The 22,197-nt window shown below is 40.2% G+C and overlaps 1 protein-coding gene across 2 annotated transcripts in view; it reads left to right on the top strand.

Annotated features, from left to right (window-relative positions):
* The window catches only part of LOC121578350 (immunoglobulin-like and fibronectin type III domain-containing protein 1), a 79,069-nt gene that overhangs the window by 55,424 nt on the left and 1,448 nt on the right, over positions 1-22,197 (top strand). Inside the window, exons 4-24 of one of the 2 annotated variants that reach the window (XM_041892673.2) lie at positions 673-812; positions 1,072-1,171; positions 1,315-1,405; positions 1,740-1,917; positions 2,070-2,183; positions 2,384-2,552; positions 2,848-3,120; positions 3,285-3,761; positions 6,145-6,231; positions 11,418-11,651; positions 16,262-16,386; positions 16,622-16,763; positions 16,873-17,166; positions 17,430-17,726; positions 17,915-18,094; positions 18,208-18,336; positions 18,439-18,747; positions 18,876-18,961; positions 19,079-19,271; positions 19,373-19,669; positions 21,840-22,166. In XM_041892673.2, coding sequence (XP_041748607.2) covers positions 673-812; positions 1,072-1,171; positions 1,315-1,405; positions 1,740-1,917; positions 2,070-2,183; positions 2,384-2,552; positions 2,848-3,120; positions 3,285-3,761; positions 6,145-6,231; positions 11,418-11,651; positions 16,262-16,386; positions 16,622-16,763; positions 16,873-17,166; positions 17,430-17,726; positions 17,915-18,094; positions 18,208-18,336; positions 18,439-18,747; positions 18,876-18,961; positions 19,079-19,271; positions 19,373-19,669; positions 21,840-22,166 — 4,242 coding nt within the window. The remainder of the gene's footprint in view (positions 1-672; positions 813-1,071; positions 1,172-1,314; positions 1,406-1,739; positions 1,918-2,069; positions 2,184-2,383; positions 2,553-2,847; positions 3,121-3,284; positions 3,762-6,144; positions 6,232-11,417; positions 11,652-16,261; positions 16,387-16,621; positions 16,764-16,872; positions 17,167-17,429; positions 17,727-17,914; positions 18,095-18,207; positions 18,337-18,438; positions 18,748-18,875; positions 18,962-19,078; positions 19,272-19,372; positions 19,670-21,839; positions 22,167-22,197) is intronic. The other variant, XM_041892674.2, reaches the window with a different exon arrangement.

The following is a 22,197-nucleotide window of genomic DNA, read 5'->3' on the forward strand; positions in this document are numbered from 1 at the left end:
AGTAAAACACGTATTCTGCTTTTAATACATTCGGAAAGTAGAGGAAAAATATCATGCTGTATATTGGGTTCATACAAATCATGTGGTGAGCCATGCAGTTTAATACATTGTTTAGAACCATGTCAAATGTCTCATGTCGCGTTTGGCGACATTTCTCTCCTTAGAACAAAAAAAACACCAGGCCAAACATTTGCCTCTCTTCCTGAGAGTCAACCCAGTTGGCGCCAGGATGCTTGGATGACGAGTTCTGCTTAACACATGTAAATCGTAAAAGTGTCTACATTTGACCCCCCTTGGGGTAAGGGTGTAAAAGGGCTCTGCTGACTGCCTCCTGACACTCAGCAGACCATACCGAGTCGGGTGTTGGGGAAGAACAGTGGTTTGTCTTGTGATAGGCTTGCCAGGAGCAAAGTCAATTACATGATCTTTAATTCTTGGTATGGAATGCCATGGGTTATCCACTCGTGGGCTTAACAACACAATGTATTCAATAACATACCAAAAAAATACAGTCTTTCTATCACACTAATCGTTGCTTATGTAAAATTATATCACCAACATGATGGACCAATAAAACACCCAAATACGGACATTACTGGACATCAGAAGAAAAACACTATGGTACAAAATTATACTATTAATGAGTGTTCTATTACTCTAATCCCAAATCAGGCAAGTGTGGGATGTTCAAAGCCATTGTGATGGGTGAACCTGCACCCAAAGTGACATGGAACCGAGCAAATGGAAACATAGACGATCCAGAGAAGTTCAAGAGCAAGTATGATGAGGCATCTAATGAACACACCCTAGAGGTAAGCATGTGTATCACCATTCATCACCAACTGGTGCTTATACTCAACAATAAATGGGAAATATGAAACTACTGTGTTGATTTCAATGGCATCTATGTCTGCTCCTTTTTACTCCAACCTTTATATAACAACCCCTTAACATTTGGCAAATCCATAAAAATGTATTATCTCTGATAAATTCCTTTATTTTTGTTTTTGTTTTAACCTCATAGCAGTTGATGGGAAACACATAGTAAATCCATAATATATGTGCTCACAGATTCCTAAAGTATGTACAGAGGATGCCGACACCTACAAATGCTTTGCAACAAATGAGTATGGAGAGGCTGTTTGCACTATCCAGCTGAATGTCATTGAAGGTAGGACACACAAAAAGAGAAATCCAACACATTTAATCTAAACCACTCTTCAGCAATATTGATCTGGTCAAACAAATAAGTTCCTCACAATGCATTCTAATGATTTTAAAAGAATGAATACTTCAAGACACTTTTACTTCCAGTTGGATTCAAAAAGAAGAAAGCAATAGCAAAGTCAAAAGAAGAACTAGAGGCATCCAAACCTGTGGCCTTTAGAAAAATGTTAAAGAAACGGTAAGATAATATACTACATAGTGCTACTCTATTTAGACATATCGATTACCTGTAATTTACAGGTTGCATGAATAGGTCTTGACCAGGCATTTTAGTGGTGAAAATTTACAGTTTCTTAACCCCTACCCCTTTCAAACAGACAACCTGAACTTCTAAAAATAAGTTAAAGCGCTCTGTTTGAAAGGGGTCTGGGTCTGGGAAACTACTTAAAATAATTACAGTACATAACAGTAGACAATGAGTGAATAAAGCACACTAAATATAAAATGTAACTCAGCAATAGCAATTCAAATGAATGCGTGCTTGGTAAATGCTCATCCTGTGTGATCTGCAGTGGAGAAGTCCGTGAGCAAAAGCCACTCGAATCTGATGAGAAAGTTTGGGAGATCCTGATGTGTGCCGACAAGAAAGATTATGAGCACATCTGCGCTGAGTATGGCATCACTAATTTCCGTGGGATGCTGACAAGACTGGCTGAAATGAAAAGAGAGAGAGAGGAGGAGCAGGCACAGGTTTAGTACTATGGAATATATTTTTACAGGTGTGATTTTGGAGGAAATACCAATAAAGTAAAAGGTCATCTGTGTCAGTTACGGGTGTGATTTTTCAAAGATCTTATGGTTCTTTAGTAATTTTACTGTACCTTTATATGTGTCTGTTTCAGTTTATTGAACATATCAGTTCACTCAAACACATCGAGGTCAATGCAGATGAAAATGCAACATTTGAAATTGACATGGATCTTAAGGATCCCAGCAGCAGGATTTTCCTCTACAAGGTATGAAAGCTAATACAAAACTTTTCAACAGCTCTGCTGTTTATTACAGTTTGCTGACAGGTGCCAACTATCAGGTGATTGGCCACAACGGTACATTGGTAAAATAAATGAATCTTTAACCATTTGTTCTTTGTTGAAGGGATGATTCCACACTACAAACGTTGCTTGTTTTAATTATTATTATTTTTTTTACTCTGCAGGATGGTGTTATGGTTCCTTACACTAAAGAAATGGAAGAAGAAACGAAGCACCAACTGAAACGAGTTGGCAAAAAGTATGTTTTCACAATCAAAAATCTAGACCCGGCGGATGCTGGTCTCTACTCTGTGGATGTAGAGGGAGTTAATGTCTTCTCCACTGATTTCAAAAGTGAGTACCAATGTACATTGCTGTCTAACTAGAGTCTAGAAAAAATTCTACAATAACATGATTTTTACAAAATACCTAATGATCCAATGTGGAATTAGAGTAAAACAAGAGCAAATACATCATAGTATCAATTTGGGGAATTACAGCATTCAAGGAATATAACTGCAGTATTTGTAAAATGGGTGAGTTTATGAGTATTTAAACCAATCCTGACTCTTGAGAACCATGCCAATATTATTGTGTGAACTGAATGGGCTTAGTATATATTATTCCCTACTCTCTATCCATTTTTCAGTCCCACCTGTCAATTTTGCTGTCAAAATTCAGGAGGTGAAGGCAGAAGAAAGACAAGATGCCCTCTTTCAGTGCGTCTTAACGGGACCTATGGATGAGATTCATTGGATGGGCAAGAATGCCCCGATACAAAATAACGACAAATTTGAAATCACAGTGTCTGAAGACAAGCTCATCCACAAGTTGTTAGTGAAGGATTGTCAGCCTTTGGACGCTGGTATCTATGCAGCTGTGGCAGGTATCCATTCTTGTAATGCCTGGCTTGTGGTGGAAGGTGAGGTTATTACATTTTCTCATGGAATGTGTTGAACAATCTTTCAGTGTATCAATTGTATTGATCAACTACAGTATATAAATGTACAGCGAAACACTGACACCCATCACTGGCAACCATTATTTTACAACTATATGAAATATATCTAAAATTCTCTGATTTAGTTGATCAGGACCCTGCAAATAAAGGCAAGAAAATAGCTCGCAAAACAACCCAGGCTGGAGGAGGTGATGTGGATCTGGAGAAAATAGCAAAGGAGCAGGCGGAAAAATACAAGAACGACATGGAAGAGAGGATGGCGGAAGCAAAGATAAAGGCTGCCGAGAGAGGGGCCGCTGACGCAGCCGCCCGGGCCGAGAAAGAGGCTGCTGAAGCAGCCGCCAAGACGGCCAGAAAGGCCGCTAGGGCTGTGGAAGCTAAGGCAGGAAAAAAAGCTGCTAAGTTGAAGGCCAAGGCAAAGAAGGATGCCTCAGGTGATGTGGCTGCAGGTGATGGGGCAGCAGCACGGGCAGAGGGAGATGCTGCAGCTGGAGAGGCAGAAGAAGACATAGTGATAAGCATGGATGAGTCTGATGAGGAAGAGGAGGCCACAAGAACAAAGCGTGTGAGAAGTGGCCCATTTGTTCCAGACACGGTCATAGGTAAGAAACTATTTCTTCCACTGATAAGATTTAGAAAAAGGTTAAATGGAAGACATTGGGGCCGGTTTCCCGGACACAGATTAAGACTACCAAGCACTTTCAATAGAGATTCTCCATTGAGCATGCTTTTTATTCTGGGAGTGGGCTACAGTATATCTGGTTCTGGGAAACCAAACCGACCCATGGAGTATATCCAATATACTAAGTAAATTATATGCAGTTCACCCAAATGTGATATTTCTATAACTGGAATGACTGTCTCAAGGTCATTAACACCTGATTGTAATTGCAGTCACTGATTGCCCATAGAGGATGGATTTAGGTGAACTATCCTTTAAGCACTACTTTAAAAGTACTTAAATGTACAAGTAACATTTTAAAAGAAGTACAGGACACGCACCCCTGACAAGTCAACTGATATAGAAACCAACTGAGATACTTGGTTTTGTGTGTTCATTACATAATTATGTTTTTTGTTATCGCTTCAGCCTCCCAGCTTTATTTTCTGCCTTTGTATTCCATACTGTTATTGGTAGTGTAATTGTTAATTGTTATTTTCGTAATCATGCTATTGCTATTTATGTTACCACAATTGTCTTTGTTTTTATGCTGCTTATAAAACATTATAAAACATCAGCCAAGACAATAGTAAGAAACTTCATCCAGGGACAGTGGGGTCCACAATTATTGACACCCTTGACTGTATAAAATAAATAATTCAAATACTGAGCTATATTGTATGCTCAAAAACATAATTCAATTGCTCAGAGGAAGATGTTTTTTATTCTCAAAAAAGTAGGGGTCAACATTATTGACACCCCTGTTTTTAATACCTTTCAATACCTCACCTTGCGAGGATAACGACACTGAATCTTTTTCTAAAATATCTTAGACCATTCCTCCATACATAATCCTTCCATTTACATTTTAGTCATTTAGAAGATGCTCTTATCCAGAGCGACTTACAGTTAGTGAGTGCATACATTTTTCATACTGGCCCCTTGTGGGAATCAAACCCACAACCCTGGCGTTGCAAACGTCATGCTCTACCAACTGAGCTACACAGGACTTCCAGAACCTTAATATTCTTCTTCTGCGTTTAAGGACTGCCCAGGGTTTCAATGGGTTTCAAGTCCAGAGACTACAATGTTGATTTTGTGGCCAATTAACAATTTCTGTGTTGATTTTGATGTGTGCTTGGGGTTATTGTTTTGCCAGAAGATCCACTTGCAGTCAAGTTTCAGCCTCCTGGCAGAGGCAACCAGGTTTTTGCCTAAAATGTCCTGGTACTGGGTAAAGTTCATGATGCCGTTGACCATAACAAGAGCCACAGGAACAGTGGAAGCTAAATAGCCCCAGAACATCAAAGATTCACCACCATATTTTACAGTAGGTCTGGGGTTCTTTTCTGCTCATGCATTCTCATTTAGAAAACAAACCCACCACTGGTATGCGTGGTCAGAGGGCTATATTTTTGTGTCATCCAACAAATGTAAACGCCTGGAGTTTGCTAAATTGCATTGGCACTTGGATTGGAACTGGCGCTTTGGTCAGATGACATGAAAATAGGGCTCTTGTTTAATGGTTAATTGGCCAGAAAAATCTACATTTTGCAATGGCCATTTCAGTGTCCGGACTTGAAACCCATCGAAACCTGTGGTTTGAATTGAAGATGGCATAAAATAAGCCCAGACAAAGGATAGCAAGGATCTGGAATGATTCTGTATGGAGTGATGGTCTAAGATATCTCTCCCAATGTGTTCTCCAATCTCATAAAACATTTTAGAAAAAGGCTCAGTGCTGTTAACCTCACAAGGTGAGGTACAGAAAGGTATCGAAAACAGGAGTGTCAATATTTTTGACCCCTACCTTTTTGATAGGAATAAATATTACTTGTTAAACCAAATCTTTCTTTGAGCATTTGTATTAGTTCAAAATAATATCATTTCCCAAATTTTTTTTAGCATACAATATATCTCAGTATTAAAAATGTTGCTTAAGGGGTCAATAACCTCCCGAGTGGTGCAGTGCTCTAAGGCACTGCATCGCAGTGCTGGCTGTGCCACTAGAGATCCTGGTTTGAAACTGTAAGCTAACTGTAAGTTGCTCTGGATAAGAGCGTCTGCTAAATGATGTAAATGTAATAACTTCAGACACCGCTATATGATTGTCAAAGGAGATGCAAAATCTCTCTATTTGATTAGCTTGCAAATTTTTTGGCATACTGCAGTTTAAATTATTATTAATCAACATCACTTTAGAAAAATCATCACTAGCCAAACAACAAATACGTTTGCCTTTAAACCAAATACAAAAATTCACAAGGTCAATTCATACAATTGATATTGTTTGACATTAAATTGATATTGATAATCACCAATAGATGATGATGAGGAGGCTCCAAATGAGCAACCAGAGAAACGTCGTAAACGTACAAGGCAAGGACCACTGCTCAAGGAAGAGAATGTTGGTAAGAGATTGTGAAGGTTGCATTTGATGAACATGCATGGAAACAGGTTGGTTCAATATCAAAGTAATTTGTTGGAAATTACTTTGGCACCTCGGGCCTGATAAATATAGGAAATCTTTGTTTACTCAAAGAAATCCTGGACTTAATACTTACACTGATATTCAGGAGTATTATTAACCATCACATGTATGATGTGTTTGTTATTGAAGTTGATATACAGTATATACATTATATCATGGGAGATAAAAATAACCAAACCCTGCCATTTTATGCCATTCAAAAGAGGTCACATACTGTACGATTTCATATGTAGTCAGAAATCGAGTAATTTAACAAAACTGTGGCACTGTAGTTAAACACAACATCTGCAACATTATAATGTACAGTGGGGGAAAAAAAGTATTTAGTCAGCCACCAATTGTGCAAGTTCTCCCACTTAAAAAGATGAGAGAGGCCTGTAATTTTCATCATAGGTACACGTCAACTATGACAGACAAAATGAGAAAAGAAAATCCAGAAAATCATATTGTAGGATTTTTAATGAATGTATTTGCAAATTATGGTGGAAAATAAGTATTTGGTCAATAACAAAAGTTTCTCAATACTTTGTTATATACCCTTTGTTGGCAATGACACAGGTCAAACGTTTTCTGTAAGTCTTCACAAGGTTTTCACACACTGTTGCTGGTATTTTGGCCCATTCCTCCATGCAGATCTCCTCTAGAGCAGTGATGTTTTGGGGCTGTCGCTGGGCAACACGGACTTTCAACTCCCTCCAAAGATTTTCTATGGGGTTGAGATCTGGAGACTGGCTAGGCCACTCCAGGACCTTGAAATGCTTCTTACGAAGCCACTCCTTCGTTGCCCGGGCGGTGTGTTTGGGATCATTGTCATGCTGAAAGACCCAGCCACGTTTCATCTTCAATGCCCTTGCTGATGGAAGGAGGTTTTCACTCAAAATCTCACGATTCATTCTTTCCTTTACACGGATCAGTCGTCCTGGTCCATTTGCAGAAAAACAATCCGAAAGCATGATGTTTCCACCCCCATGCTTCACAGTAGGTATGGTGTTCTTTGGATGCAACTCAGCATTCTTTGTCCTCCAAACACGACGAGTTGAGTTTTTACCAAAAAGTTATATTTTGGTTTCATCTGACCATATGACATTCTCCCAATCCTCTTCTGGATCATCCAAATGCACTCTAGCAAACTTCAGACGGGCCTGGACATGTACTGACTTAAGCAGGGGGACACGTCTTGCACTGCAGGATTTGAGTCCCTGGCGGCGTAGTGTGTTACTGATGGTAGGCTTTGTTACTTTGGTCCCAGCTCTCTGCAGGTCATTCACTAGGTCCCCCCGTGTGGTTCTGGGATTTTTGCTCACCTTTCTTGTGATCAATTTGACCCCACGGGGTGAGATCTTGCGTGGAGCCCCAGATCGAGGGAGATTATCAGTGGTCTTGTATGTCTTCCATTTCCTAATAAATGCTCCCACAGTTGATTTCTTCAAACCAAGCTGCTTACCTATTACAGATTCAGTCTTCCCAGCCTGGTGCAGGTCTACAATTTTGTTTCTGGTGTCCTTTGACAGCTCTTTGGTCTTGGCTATAGTGGAGTTTGGAGTGTGACTGTTTGAGGTTGTGGACAGGTGTATTTTATACTGATAACAAGTTCAAACAGGTGCCATTAATACAGGTAACGAGTGGAGGACAGAGGAACCTCTTAAAGAAGAAGTTACAGGTCTGTGAGAGCCAGAAATCATGCTTGTTTGCAGGTGACCAAATACTTATTTTCCACCAAAATTTGCAAATAAATTCATAAAAAATCCTACAATGTGATTTTCTGGATTTTTTTCCTCAATTTGTCTGTCATAGTTGACGTGTACCTATGATGAAAATTACAGGCCTCTCTCATCTTTTTAAGTGGGAGAACTTGCACAATTGGTGGCTGACTAATACTTTTTTCCCCCACTGTACTAATAATAGTCATAATGTGAAATACATATTTTATAAATCCATATACAGTACCAGTCCAAAGTTTGGACACAACTACTAATTCCAGGGTATTTCTTAATTTTTTACTAAATAGTAAAAATAAAGAAAAACCCTAGAATGAGTAGGTGTGTCCAAATGTTTGACTGGTTCTGTACCTATTTGCTTACTTTAGAGTGGACTATTCTATACAATATAGCGATAAACTTGATAAAGCCGTTTTTAAAATGCATACACATTGCAGGTCACCACCATGTCCAACTAATAAACAATTACTTTACCTAGCAGAAGCACCCTGCACTTTGTGTCAGTCATATTTTTCAGGAAAGATTGAATTCCGAACGAAGTTGAGATCAAGCAGTAGCTACCTTACTCTGAAAGACCTTAGCTGGTGGTGTTATAGTTGTTCTTTTGAGTATTAACATCTTTCCACAAAATGTAACATCCACAGTTTAGCATACCTCTTTATATAAAATTCAACATGTACATAGCAAGTACAGTTGAAGTCGGAAGTTTACATACACTTAGGTTGGAGTCATTAAAACTTGTTTTTCATCCACTCCAAAAATGTCTTGTTAAGAAACTATAGTTTTGGCAAGACACAAGTAATTTTTCCAACAATTGTTTACAGACAGATTATAATTGACTGTATCACAATTCCAGTGGGTCAGAAGTTTACATACACTAAATTGACTGTGCCTTTAAACAGCTTGGACAATTCCAGAAAATGATGTCATGGCTTTAGAAGCTTCTGATAGGCTAATTGCCATCATTTGAGTCAATTGGAGGTGTACCTGTGGATGAATTTAAAGGCCTACCTTCAAACTCAGTGCCTCTTTGCTTGACATCATGGGAAAATCAAAAGAAATCAGCCAGGACCAAGCAATATCCAAACCATGTTCATCTGTACAAACAATAGTATGCAAGTATAAACACCATGGGACCACGCAGCCGTCATACAGCTCAGGAAGGAGATGCGTTCTGTCTCCTAGAAATGAACGTACTTTGTCGCGAAAAGGGCAAATCAATCCCAGAACAACAGCAAAGGACCTTGTGAAGATGCTGGAGGAAACAGGTACAAAAATATATATATCCACAGTAAAACGAGTCCTATATCGACATAACCTGAAAGGCCGCTCAGCAAGGAAGAAGCCACTGCTCCAAAACCGCCATAAAAAAGCCAGAATACGGTTTGCAACTGCACATGGGGAAAAAGATTGTACTTTTTGAGAAATGTCCTCTGGTCTGATGAAACAAAAATAGAACTGTTTGGCCATAATGACCATCATTATGTTTGGAGGAAAAAGGGGGACTTGCAAGCCAAAGAACCCCATCCCAGCCATGAAGCACGGGGGTGGCAGCATCATGCTGTGGGGGTGCTTTGCTGCAGGAGGGACTGGTGTACTTCACAAAATAGATGCCATCATGAGGAAGGAAAATGATGTGGATATATTGAAGCAACATCTCAAGACATCAGTCAGGAAGTTAAAGCTGGTTCGCAAATGGGTCTTCCAAATGACAATGAACCCAAGCATACTTCCAAAGTTGTGGCAAAATGGCTTAAGGACAACAAAGTCCAGGTATTGGAGTGGCCATCACAAAGCCCTGACCTCAATCCTATCGAAAATGTGTGGGCAGAACTGAAAAAGCGTGTGCGAGCAAGGAGGCCTACAAACCTGACTCAGTTACACCAGCTCTGTCAGGAGGAATGGGCCAAAATTCACCCAACTTATTGTGTGAAGCTTGTGGAAGGCTGCCCAAAACATTTGACCCAAGTTAAACAATTTAAAGGCAATGCTACCGAATACTAATTGAGCGTAAGTAAACTTTATTTTAAGAATGTGAAATGACAGGATAATAGTAAAGAGAATGATTTATTTCAGCTTTTATTTCTTTCATCACATTCCCAGTAGGTCAGAAGTTTACATACGCTCAATTAGGAATATGATGAAATAAATAAAAGCTGAAATAAATCATTATCTTTACTATTATCCTGTCATTTCACATTCTTAAAATAAAGTGGTTATCCTAACTGACCTAAGACAGGGCATTTCTACTAGGATTAAATGTCAGGAATTGTGAAAAACTGAGTTTAAATGTATTTGGCTAAGGTGTATGTAAACTTCCGACTTCAACTGTACATCTTTACAATTCACTCTTGACATACAAATATAACCTAATATTTGTGTTTTATATGCAACATGTGTGTGTGCTTCCCTGTTTAATCTGTCTGTTATTTGTGCCTTGTGTTGACCCATTTGTGAATTTTTGCTTTTGAAAGGGTTTCTCTCTTCGTTACAGAGATTGGTGAAGGAGTTAGCCAGGTTACTTATTCAAGTACAACGGAAACAAGCTTTTACATAAAAGGATATTGTCTTTATACACTGATTATACTAAACATTAGGAACATCTTGCTAATATTGAGTTGGACCCCCCACCCCCAGGGATGCTGGCCCATGTTGACTCCAATGCTTCCCACAGTTGTGTCAAGGTGGCTGGATGTCTTCAGGGTGGTGGACCATTCTTGATACACACAGGAAACTGTTGAGCTTGAAAAACCCAGCAGCGTTGCAGTTCTTGACACAAACCGGTGCGCCTGTAACCTACCCTGTTCAAAGGCACTTCAATATTTTGTCTTGCCCATTCACCCTATGAATGGCACACATACACAATCTATTTCTCAATTGTCTCAAGGCTTAAAAATCATTATTTAGCCTGTCTCCTCCCCTTCATCTACACTGATTGAAGTGGATTTAACACGTTTTATCAATAAGGGATCATAGCTTTCACCTGGATTCACCTGGTCAGTCTATGTCATGGAAAGAGCAGGTGTTCTTAATGTTTTGTACACTCAGTGTATTTCCTCAAAACCATTTTCTTTTGAAATACCAATTAAATCCAGCTATTAATTAGAGTAGTTATGAATAATAAGGCTAGTCAGTTTCTTGAACACCTTCATTTCACATAAAACATTATTTTGATAAGTAAACTGAAACTAGTCCTTCACCACCCATTCCGTGCTTTAGTTGTTGTTGATGTGATATTGTTATTGCTATTGCTACTATTGTTCCTTTTGTTATTGTGGATGTTGTTGTAATTGCTGTTGTTACTGTTACCATTGCTGTTCTCTACAAGGCCTTACCTATCAATAATCGACAAATTAACAATGATGGTGATTACGATAATCATCAATAGGAAAAACAAATAGTGATGGCCCAGCCACAGATGCAAAAGCCAAAAACAGAAAGGCAAAGAGCGGAGGTGGCGCCGGGCCAGCAGGCAGTGGTGTGTCTGCTGATATTGGTGAGGCTGCAAGTGCCGATGAGGCTTCAAGTGCAGATGAGACCGACGAGCCAGCAGAAGCTGCTAAGCGTGGCAAGCGCACAGGCCGCACAAGGCCAGGCGTTATACTTCAGGAGACGGTCGTTGGTAAGATTATGGTTACTGCATTGACTTCTGCATGGGATTCACTGTTCTGGTGGTTTGAGGGTGTGTTCACAGAACACGTTTGATCATTCAGAAGAATGGTGGGTTTTAATCTCTACTTATTAGTTCACTGACCTTTTGGGATTATGGTAGTCGTGAATAAGGGTGGCTTTAACAATGCTTAACCATCCATATTTCACATTGCCATTGACCATACGGTATTTTCAAATTTGGATAATTGATAGATTTGAACTTTATTATACCATGTAGTTTACAAGTAATTTCTATCAGGGCATACAGTGCCTTGCAAAAGTATTCATCCCCCTTGGTGTTTTTCCTATTCTTTTGCATTACAACCTGTAATTTAAATTGATTTTTGTTTGCATTGCATGTAATGGACATACACAAAATAGTCCAAATTGGTGAAGTGGTGTGTGCATATGTATTCACCCGCTATGCTATGAAGTCCCTAAATAATATCTGGTGCAACCAATTACATTCAGAAGTCACATAATTAGTTGAATAAAGTCCACCTGTGTGCAATCTAAGTGTCACATGATCTGTCACATGATCTCAGAATATATACCACTGTTCTGAAAGGCCGCAGTCTGCAACACCTCTAAGCAAGCGGCACCACCAAGCAAGCGGCACCATGAAGACCAAGGTGCTCTCTAAACAAGTCAGGGACAAGGTTGTGGAGAAGTACAGATCAGGTTTGAGTTATAAAAAATATCCGAAACATTGAACATCCCACGGAGCACCATTAAATCCATTATTAAAAAATTGAAAGAATATGGCACCACAACAAACCTACCAAGAGAGGGCCGCCCACCAAAACTCACAGACCAGGCCAGGAGGGCAATAATCAGAGGCAAAAAAGAGACCAAAGATAACCCTGAAGGAGCTGCAAAGCTTCACAGTGGAGATTGGAGTATATGTCCATAGGACCACTTTAAACCGTACACTCCACATAGCTGGGCTTTACGGAAGAGTGGCCAGAAAAAAGCAATTGCTTAAAGAAAAAAATAAGCAAACAAGTTTGGTGTTCGCCAAAAGGCATGTGGGAGACTCCCCAAACATATGGAAGAAGGTACTCTGGTCAGATGAGACAAAAATTTAGATTTTTGGTCATCAAGGAAAACGCTATGTCTGGAGGAAACCCAACACCTCTCATCACCACGATAACACCATCTCCACAGTGAAACATGGTGGTGGCATCATCATGCTGTGGGGATGTTTTTCATCGGCAGGAACTGGGAAAATGGTCAGAATTGAAGGAATGATGGATGCTGCTAAATACAGGGAAATTCTTGAGGGAAACCTGTTTATGTCTTCCAGAGATTTGAGACTGGGACGGAGGTTCACCTTCCAGCAGGACAATGACCCTAAGCATACTGCTAAAGCAACACTTGAGTGGTTTAAGGGGAAACATTTAAATGTCTTGGAATTGCCTAGTCAAAGCCCAGACCTCAATCCAATTGAGAATCTGTGGTATGACTTAAAGATTGCTGTACACCAGTGGAATCCATCCAACTTGAAGGAGCTGGAGCAGTTTTGCCTTGAAGAATAGGCAAAAATCCCTATGGCTAGATGTGCCAAGCTTATAGAGACATACCCCAAGAGACTTGCAGCTGTAATTGCTGCAAAAGGTGGCTCTACAAAGTATTGACTTTGGTGGGGTGAATAGTTATGCACGCTCAGGTTTTCTGTTTTTCTTTCTTATTTCTTGTTTGTTTCACAATGAAAAATACACTGCTCAAAAAAATAAAGGGAACACTTAAACAACACAATGTAACTCCAAGTCAATCACACTTCTGTGAAATCAAACTGTCCACTTAGGAAGCAACACTGATTGACAATACATGCTGTTGTGCAAATGGAATAGACAACAGGTGGAAATTATAGGCAATTAGCAAGACACCCCCAATAAAGGACTGGTTTTGCAGGTGGTGACCACAGACCACTTCTCAGTTCCTATGCTTCCTGGCTGATATTTTGGTCACTTTTGAATGCTGGCGGTGCTTTCACTCTAGTGGTAGCATGAGACGGAGTCTACAACCCACACAAGTGGCTCAGGTAGTGCAGCTCATCCAGGATGGCACATCAATGCGAGATGTGGCAAGAAGGTTTGCTGTGTCTGTCAGCGTAGTGTCCAGAGCATGGAGGCGCTACCAGGAGACAGGCCAGTACATCATGAGATGTGGAGGAGGCCGTAGGAGGGCAACAACCCAGTAGCAGGACTGCTACTACCTCCACCTTTGTGCAAGGAGGAGCAGGAGGAGCACTGCCAGAGCCCTGCAAAATGACCTCCAGCAGGCCACAAATGTGCATGTGTCTGCTCAAACGGTCAGAAACAGACTCCATGAGGGTGGTATGAGGGCCCGACGTCCACAGGTGGGGGTTTTGCTTACAGCCCAACACCGTGCAGGACATTTGGCATTTGCCAGAGAACACCAAGATTGGTAAATTCGCCACTGGCGCCCTGTGCTCTTCACAGATGAAAGCAGGTTCACACTGAGCACATGTGACAGACGTGACAGAGTCTGGAGACGCCGTGGAGAACGTTCTGCTGCCTGCAACATCCTCCAGCATGACCGGTTTGGCGGTGGGTCAGTCATGGTGTGGGGTGGCATTTCTTTGGGGGGCCACACAGCCCTCCATGTGCTCGCCAGAGGTAGCCTGACTGCCATTAGGTACCGAGATGAGATCCTCAGACCCCTTGTGAGACCATATGCTGGTGCGGTTGGCCCTGGGTTCCTCCTAATGCAAGACAATGCTAGACTTCATGTGGCTGGAGTGTGTCAGCAGTTCCTGCAAGAGGAAGGCATTGATGCTATGGACTGGCCCGCCCGTTCCCCAGACCTGAATCCAATTGAGCACATCTGGGACATCATGTCTCACTCCATCCACCAACGCCACGTTGCACCACAGACTGTCCAGGAGTTGGCGAATGAATTAGTCCAGGTCTGGGAGGAGATCCCTCAGGAGACCATCCGCCACCTCATCAGGAGCATGCCCAGGCGTTGTAGGGAGGTCATACAGGCACGTGGAGGCCACACACACTACTGAGCCTCATTTTGACTTGTTTTAAGGACATTACATCAAAGTTGGATCAGCCTGTAGTGTGGTTTTACACTTTAATTTTGAGGGTGACTCCAAATCCAGACCTCCATGGGTTGATCAATTTGATTTCCATTGATAATTTTTGTGTGATTTTGTTGTCAGCACATTCAACTATGTAAAGAAAATAGAATTTAATAAGATTATTTCATTCATTCAGATCTAGGATGTGTTATTTTAGTGTTCCCTTTATTTTTTTGAGCAGTGTATGTTGCATCTTCAAAGTGGTAGGCATGTTGTGTAAATCAAATTAAAAAAAACTCAAAATAATCCATTTTAATTCCAGGTTGTAAGGCAACAAAATAGGAAAAATGCCAAGGGGGGTGAATACTTTCGCAAGCCACTGTATCAGGGATGGATGACAAAATGTTTATCCATGTCGCTGCCTTAGTGTTTGCACATTGTGTGTTTTGAGTGTGCTACAATGTTTAAAAAGCATCCGTGTTTGTAGATTGTTTGTCTTAAACATGATTGCCTGTGTTACCTAGTACTGAAAGCAAAGTCTTGCAAAGTCTCCAAAACGTGGCCTCATTAGTAAAACATAATCACGTCAGGACAACACAGAAGATTTCAACCATATTTCAGAAAATAAAGAAACATGAAATCTCACCAACTCATGAAAATATAAGAAGATTGAAGTGTGAAAATATGAGAAGAAGGAATGTGATGGTTTGGAAGTTGATGTGAATATATAAGAAGAGCTCTTGCTTTTGAAAGAGAAATTAAGATATATGGACTTCTTGCTTTGGAAGCCGACAGGAAGATAAAACATCATTTGTTTACAAAGTCACATAAGAAAAACCTGTACCTCGTATATCTTACAAACAACCATTGGCGATGTCAAGAATGAATGGCTAAACAAGAAATCACACAGTACACAGAATATATTAATATATATTGTCAATGAGCACCCTGACCAAAGATCTATTGGAACAAACAAGAATGAGGGTGAAGTGTGAAAAATATTACCATGAACCCATACCAAGGCTAACAGAAAGAGAATTTTTAAAAACAACAACACATCAACGAATTCCTGAAAAAACACCATGGAAAAACTCAATCTTCAATAACTAGCCAAAACAATCAAAATAGAAAAAGTGATATTTTGCGATCTTCATCAACACTGAAGTTCTACGCCATCTTTAAAAAAAAAATCCATCACGCCTTTTAACGAATTTAGATTCAAACATGTCAGTTTACATTTGAACATGTATTTTATAGATTAACTGCAAAATAAAATACATGGTATAACATTTTTAAAATTCAACAGTAATGTTTGACAGGATTCTGAGGACTCTGAGCTTAGGTAAGTCAGTACACTAAGATGACATGCATGCATGAACTGTATGACAAAGAAAGGTTGCGATGAATGTTAATCATAATTCTATATTTTACTTAATATGAATTCCAACACTCACCCTAACAGGTAATTATATAAGGGTGAGCTGCAAATGAAGCACTGTCACTAACTGTAAATCTGCTAAATCCTCCAGACCCTGGCGTTCACTTCAATCTTGGGCTTTCTGACTTCACCGCCATTGTGGGAGACCCAGCTGAAATTGTCTGTAAGATGAGCAAGGAAAATGTTGATGGGGTATGGTACAAGGATGGAGAGGAGGTGAGCATCTACATTGCAATATAATTTTGCCAATCACCACTTCCATACATATTATTTGTAACAGTAAAGTCCTGAAGGCCATAGAAAAACAACAATAGGCTATTATTATTATATTATTAGTTCAGTGTTTATAAGGTGTTTTGAGCTAATATTTAGTTGTTTTATTGGCCACTGCAGATGCAGAATGCACTTGAGAGATATATCAGCTTAAATATTATTGTGCTTTCTTGTTTAGATTGAACCCGATGATGTTCTTACCATGTCTAAAGATGGATGCTTCCAATATCTCAAAATCAGCAAAATCTCAGAGGACTATGCTGGAAAATACAAATTTGAAGCAGATGGCCGTAAAACAGAGGCCATGATTGTTGTTGAAGGTCTAAATCTATTTAACTTTTTTATCTTGCATCTAATCTCAGCACCACATTAATTATATTTTATAACATTTTTAAATTCACTCGTATTATTGTATCTTTTTTTATATAGATCCACCTAGATTCGACCCAGAGGGATTGAAAGAGTTTATGGTTCCGATCATTATTAAAAAAGGTCAAAAAGCCACTTTCAAGATATCATTTGTGGGTCGGGATCCAATGAAGATCCAATGGTATCATGAGGGCGAGGAGCTCTCAGACAACACAAACATCAAGATAGAGCATGCAGAGGGTCAGAGTCGCCTGCTTCTCAACAAGTTACAGCGCAAAGACACTGGGGAAATCAAGATCAAACTCAAAAATGATTTTGGAACTTCTGAGGCCTTTGCGAAGGTCGTTATATATGGTATGTTTATTCTCTCTGGGTCCAATCAAGAGCTTATCTTTGATTTGGTGTGAAATCTTAAAGTCACTTGGGTCAAAATGTTATTTCTCAAGCTTTGTATTTAGCATACAGTGCAATATATTTTCATAACTCTGCAGCAATATGTGATATAATGAAATGTAATAATAAATAAATAAAACAGTGATTCATTAACTTCAGGAATAAATTGTACCATGCTTAGAGCAATCCAACAGAGAGTAAAATAAGCATCTGTTTCTTGACAGACAAGCCCACCCCTCCAATGGGACCTCTGGAGATTATTGAAGCCTCTCAAAATGCCATTGATATCAAGTGGAGGCCCCCGAAGGATGATGGTGGCTGTAAGATAGTAAACTACATCCTGGAACGTCAACAGATAGGCCGCAACACGTGGAAGAAACTGGGTCCGATCGGTCCAGAGGCCCGCTACAAAGACACTGATGTGGACCATGGCAGGAAGTACTGTTACAAAATCATGGCCGACACTGAGATGGGCACCAGTGAGTTGATGGAGACAGAGGATGTCCAGGCAGGCACAAAAGGTGAGTGCATAAATCAGTGAGGTCAATTTAGCGTGATTCGGAAGACTATTGGTTATTTTGGAAATCTCAATGTGCATTGTACAGTATTCCTATACAACAGTTTCAAATGCTTAAATAAAGTTTACAAAAATTAGTATAGTAACACATAACCAGAAGACAGTTGTCACAAATCATATTTCTGTACTTAGCATACCCTGGACCCCCTTCTGCACCTAAAGTGGTTAGCGCCTTCAAGGACTGCATCACTCTGACATGGATTCCCCCTTCTAACACTGGAGGAACCAACATTCTGGGATACAACATGGAGAAACGCAAGAAGGGAAGCAATCTATGGAGCCCTGTCCATCCTGCAGATGATAGGATAAAAGGTTTCACCATTACCACTTCTGTATTAATTTGAACCATGTTTATTCCATAGATGAAGTATAGCAGTTTAACCCATAACTTACGCTATTGTTTTGTATGTTTGCTCGTACCACAGAGAACGAGTTTGGTGTGAAAGACGTAATAGAGGGTATGGAATACGAGTTCCGTGTGGCAGCTATCAACAACTCTGGAGCTGGTGAATTTGGCGCTCTGTCTGAGTTTGTGTTTGCCAGGGACCCCAAAAGTAGGTCATATTCAATGGTACTTTGAGTACATAGATATTCTTTCAAATTAATCCATAGGTTTAAGAGACCTATTAATATCTCACTTATGTGTATCATTTCAGAGCCCCCCGGTAAAGTCCTTGACCTGAAGGTGACAGACTCTACCTACACCACCTTGTCCCTGGGTTGGACTAAACCAAGGGAGGAAGAGGGGGTTGAGGATGAAGCCAAGGGATACTTTGTGGAGATCAGACCAGCAGAAAGCCCAGAGTGGGATCGCTGTAACACTAACCCCATCATCATGACCTCCTTCACAGTGAAAGGCATGAAGTCAATGGCCATGTATTGGGTGAGAGTGGTCGCTACCAATGACGGTGGAGAAGGCAAGCCCCAAGAGCTGGACAACTACATCCTGGCTATGCCTCCTCCTGGTAAGACCATTCATTTCAAACATCCCTGTTGGCATCAAAATATTGAGAGGATCTTGTTTGAATGTAGCATTTCCCTCCTAACTTTGACTGTATAAAACATGTTGTTCTTATGCTTTTGCATCATCCAGTCAGGCCAAAATTCACTGATCAAAAAATCAAGAGTTTCATGGTGGTGCAAGCAGGGAATTCTGCACGATTCAACATTAACTTTGAGGTACAGTGTAAAAATGTAGTTGGATTTCTAAATATCCACTTCCATACAAGTGGAAAGAACCCAAATGGATAGCATTGTCATGTAGATATAGTGATAATTGTCTGATATTCTTTACAGGCCTCTCCGTGGCCAGATGTCACTTGGCTGAAGGATGGCGTACCTGTGTCCAAACGGGTTACCATCAGCAACACTGAAGGGGCATCCCAACTTTTGATTCCTTCTTCAGAGCACTCAGATACAGGAATCTACACCATTCTCATCAAGAATATTGTTGGCCAAGAGACATTCAGCATTGAGATCAGAGTCACAGGTGAGATGCTCATAAAATGGCTGACCGTGGTTCTGTAAGTTAAAAGCAGTTGAGGTCCAGTGTTGATCATTAATCACACAATTATTTGTGGTCCGATCTAGATGAGCCCAAGCCTCCAGGTCCTGTGGAGGTAGATGAGAACGTACAGGGCACAGTGACTGTGTCCTGGACGCCATCTCCTGATGAGAAGAGGGACAACAGGCTGCACTACCTGGTGTCTAAGCGCGACTCAAGCAAGAGAACGTGGCACACAGTGGCAGACCGCATATTTAACAACAAGTTCACAGCCTGTAACATCTTGCCTGGCAGAGAGTACCAGTTCCGTGTCTATGCTAAGAATGACATGGGCTCTTCTAAACCCTCTGAATCACTAAAATGGGAAATCAAAGGCAAAAGAGGTTTGTAAAAGCGGTTTGGGTCACTCTTCATTGTGAAATCTGGGCCAGTCCTTGCAGTGTCCATGTGCTTTGAAAGGCATGTGAGTGGTGTAAATGCATACGATACTATAAGGCTAGCAATTTAGAGGGCCACTTGTTGGTAATTCCAATAACTGAGAGCAAACAATGTAACTAACAAAACTATAATTTCGAATTTTTTAAATAGTCCAACAGGCTCTGCATTTCAGGAATCACAGTAGCAAGTACTCCTTTGTGCACTGTTAAATTATTTAGCTATTTAAACATAATTTTTTGGGCTCTGTGTGTGGAACCTCAGTTGTATTTTGTTATTTTTCATCCCATACAAATATCGAAGTACAGCGCAGAGTAGACAAAGACATTACATTTGCACAGCATGCTAATGAAAATCCACCTTCTGGATTACATTACTTTGGCTGTCTCCTTAACAATCCAAAAGCAAGAAAGAGTTGTTAACAGAATTCCTAAAATAAGTGCATTTGAACTCTTAAAACAGTAAAACCGTTCAGCTAGAGAAAGAAGAGTAATTGATTTGTCTCTTATCAGGTCTCTTAGCAATAATGAAAAAGTGAAGTGTAGCTCATGTGAAACATGTTTAATTCCTTGACTAACCTAGTAGAAATAAGCAATCACAACACAATTCAGAATTTGATGGGGCCAGAGTAAAGAAGAGGTGAACAGGTCAGTATCAACATGGTGAGCAGTGAGAGAAGGTTCCTGCTTAGTAAATTGCAACCCTGGGTTGAGCCTTTATCAATGTAACATAGCCAGGAGAATGGGCCATATCTCGTAGCTTCTAACAATAATTTACAAATATTGAATACGTAAGGGATAATCAACGAGGGGCTATGTGTTCTCTGGAAAATAATGTATGACGTGGAAGGTGTGTTCCACAACGTGTTAGCGGAGTGGCACTCATTTTTACATTTACATTTTAGTCATTTAGCAGACACTCTTATCCAGAGCGGCTTACATATATTATTTTGTATTTTTCATACTGGCCCCCCCGTGGGAATCGAACCCACAACCATGGCGTTGCAAACGCCATGCTCTACCAACTGAGCTACATCCCTCTCACCTACCAAGGAGTTGCATTATTTTCCAGAGAATGCATAGAGTCCTGAGTTGATTATCCCTTTTATACCATGGCTATAATTTAACATATTTGCTGCTAGAAATTTATTAATTTGCCAGTAGAAATGTGACAACAACATCCATTGAAGTAGCTAGCAAGTTAACTAGCTAACTAGATAGCTACAGTAGTTGCCTTGGTAACCAAACAAACAGACTTGCTAGCTTAGCTAACCAAACCATCATCCTAGCTTGATATTATGAATATCAAACTCAACAATGCCAATAATGTTTTCAATTCAACTTTTGCTTTCAATAGCAGCTCAAAAATAGAACATGTAAGAATAAACTTCATAGCCATTGAATTATACCGTGCAATTATACCATGCATTATAGGGAAATAATGCATGCTCTAGAATGCCCTTCAAGCCAATCAGAAATGAGTATTCAACAATGCCATGGTATTAATATTTATATTAATTTCACATAAGCAATAACATTAATTTAGCATAAACTCAAGCTCCAATGCATTCTGTCAAAGTGGACAAACCCAATACATATATTGGCTCATGTCCTGATCTTTCTGAGAATGACCTTTTGCTCCTATTGATTTAAAATTGAGGTTTGTAAAAGCTGTTTGGGTCACTCTTCATTGTGAATTCTGGGCCAGTCCTTGCAGTGTCCATGTGCTTTGAAAGGCATGAGAGTGGTGTAAATGCATACGATATTATAAGGCTAGCAATTTAGGGGGCCACTTGTTGGTAATTCCAATAACTGAGAGCTTGGGCACAAACTGGTCCAAAGTCTCTCCCGACTAGTCATTAGGACGTTAGGTGAAGTTAAGTGGCAGTTCACAGTTTGCTGCTCCCAAAAGTGATCTTTAATAACACTTTTAACATTATGCCATTATTGTATCTTGCTTAAAGCTTTATCAAATATACTTTTTTGGACCAGCAAACAGTGAGCAGACATGTACACTTTCTACTGCTATAATTTCTTTCCAGCCACTCTGACAAATTTGGATGTGTGAAATATCTCATCTTTAACAAGGTACACGTTGCCTCTGTGTTTGTGTTTTCAGAAAAGTTTGTGCTGCAAATGCCAGAGTCTAAGACCTGCAACCTAGAACACCCTCCTAAGTTTCTTGTCCCTTTGAAAATGCACACCACTCCACAAGGTTATGAGTGCTACATGAGCTGTGCCGTGAGAGGGGACCCAACACCCCATGTCACATGGTTCCGCAATAATATCAGCCTCAACACCAACACCAACTACCTCATCGCCAACACTTGTGGTGTTTGCTCAATGCTCATACTGAGGGTTGGAGCCAAGGACTCTGGAGAGTACACAATCATTGCAGAGAACCCCCTTGGCAGGGCAGAGTGCTCCACTAAGCTCACTGTCAATGGTATATAAAAATAAAATATTTTGCTGTACTA

The sequence above is a fragment of the Coregonus clupeaformis genome, chromosome 12 (genome assembly GCF_020615455.1).
Source record: "Coregonus clupeaformis isolate EN_2021a chromosome 12, ASM2061545v1, whole genome shotgun sequence".
In the NCBI taxonomy this organism is placed as follows: Eukaryota; Metazoa; Chordata; class Actinopteri; order Salmoniformes; family Salmonidae; genus Coregonus; species Coregonus clupeaformis.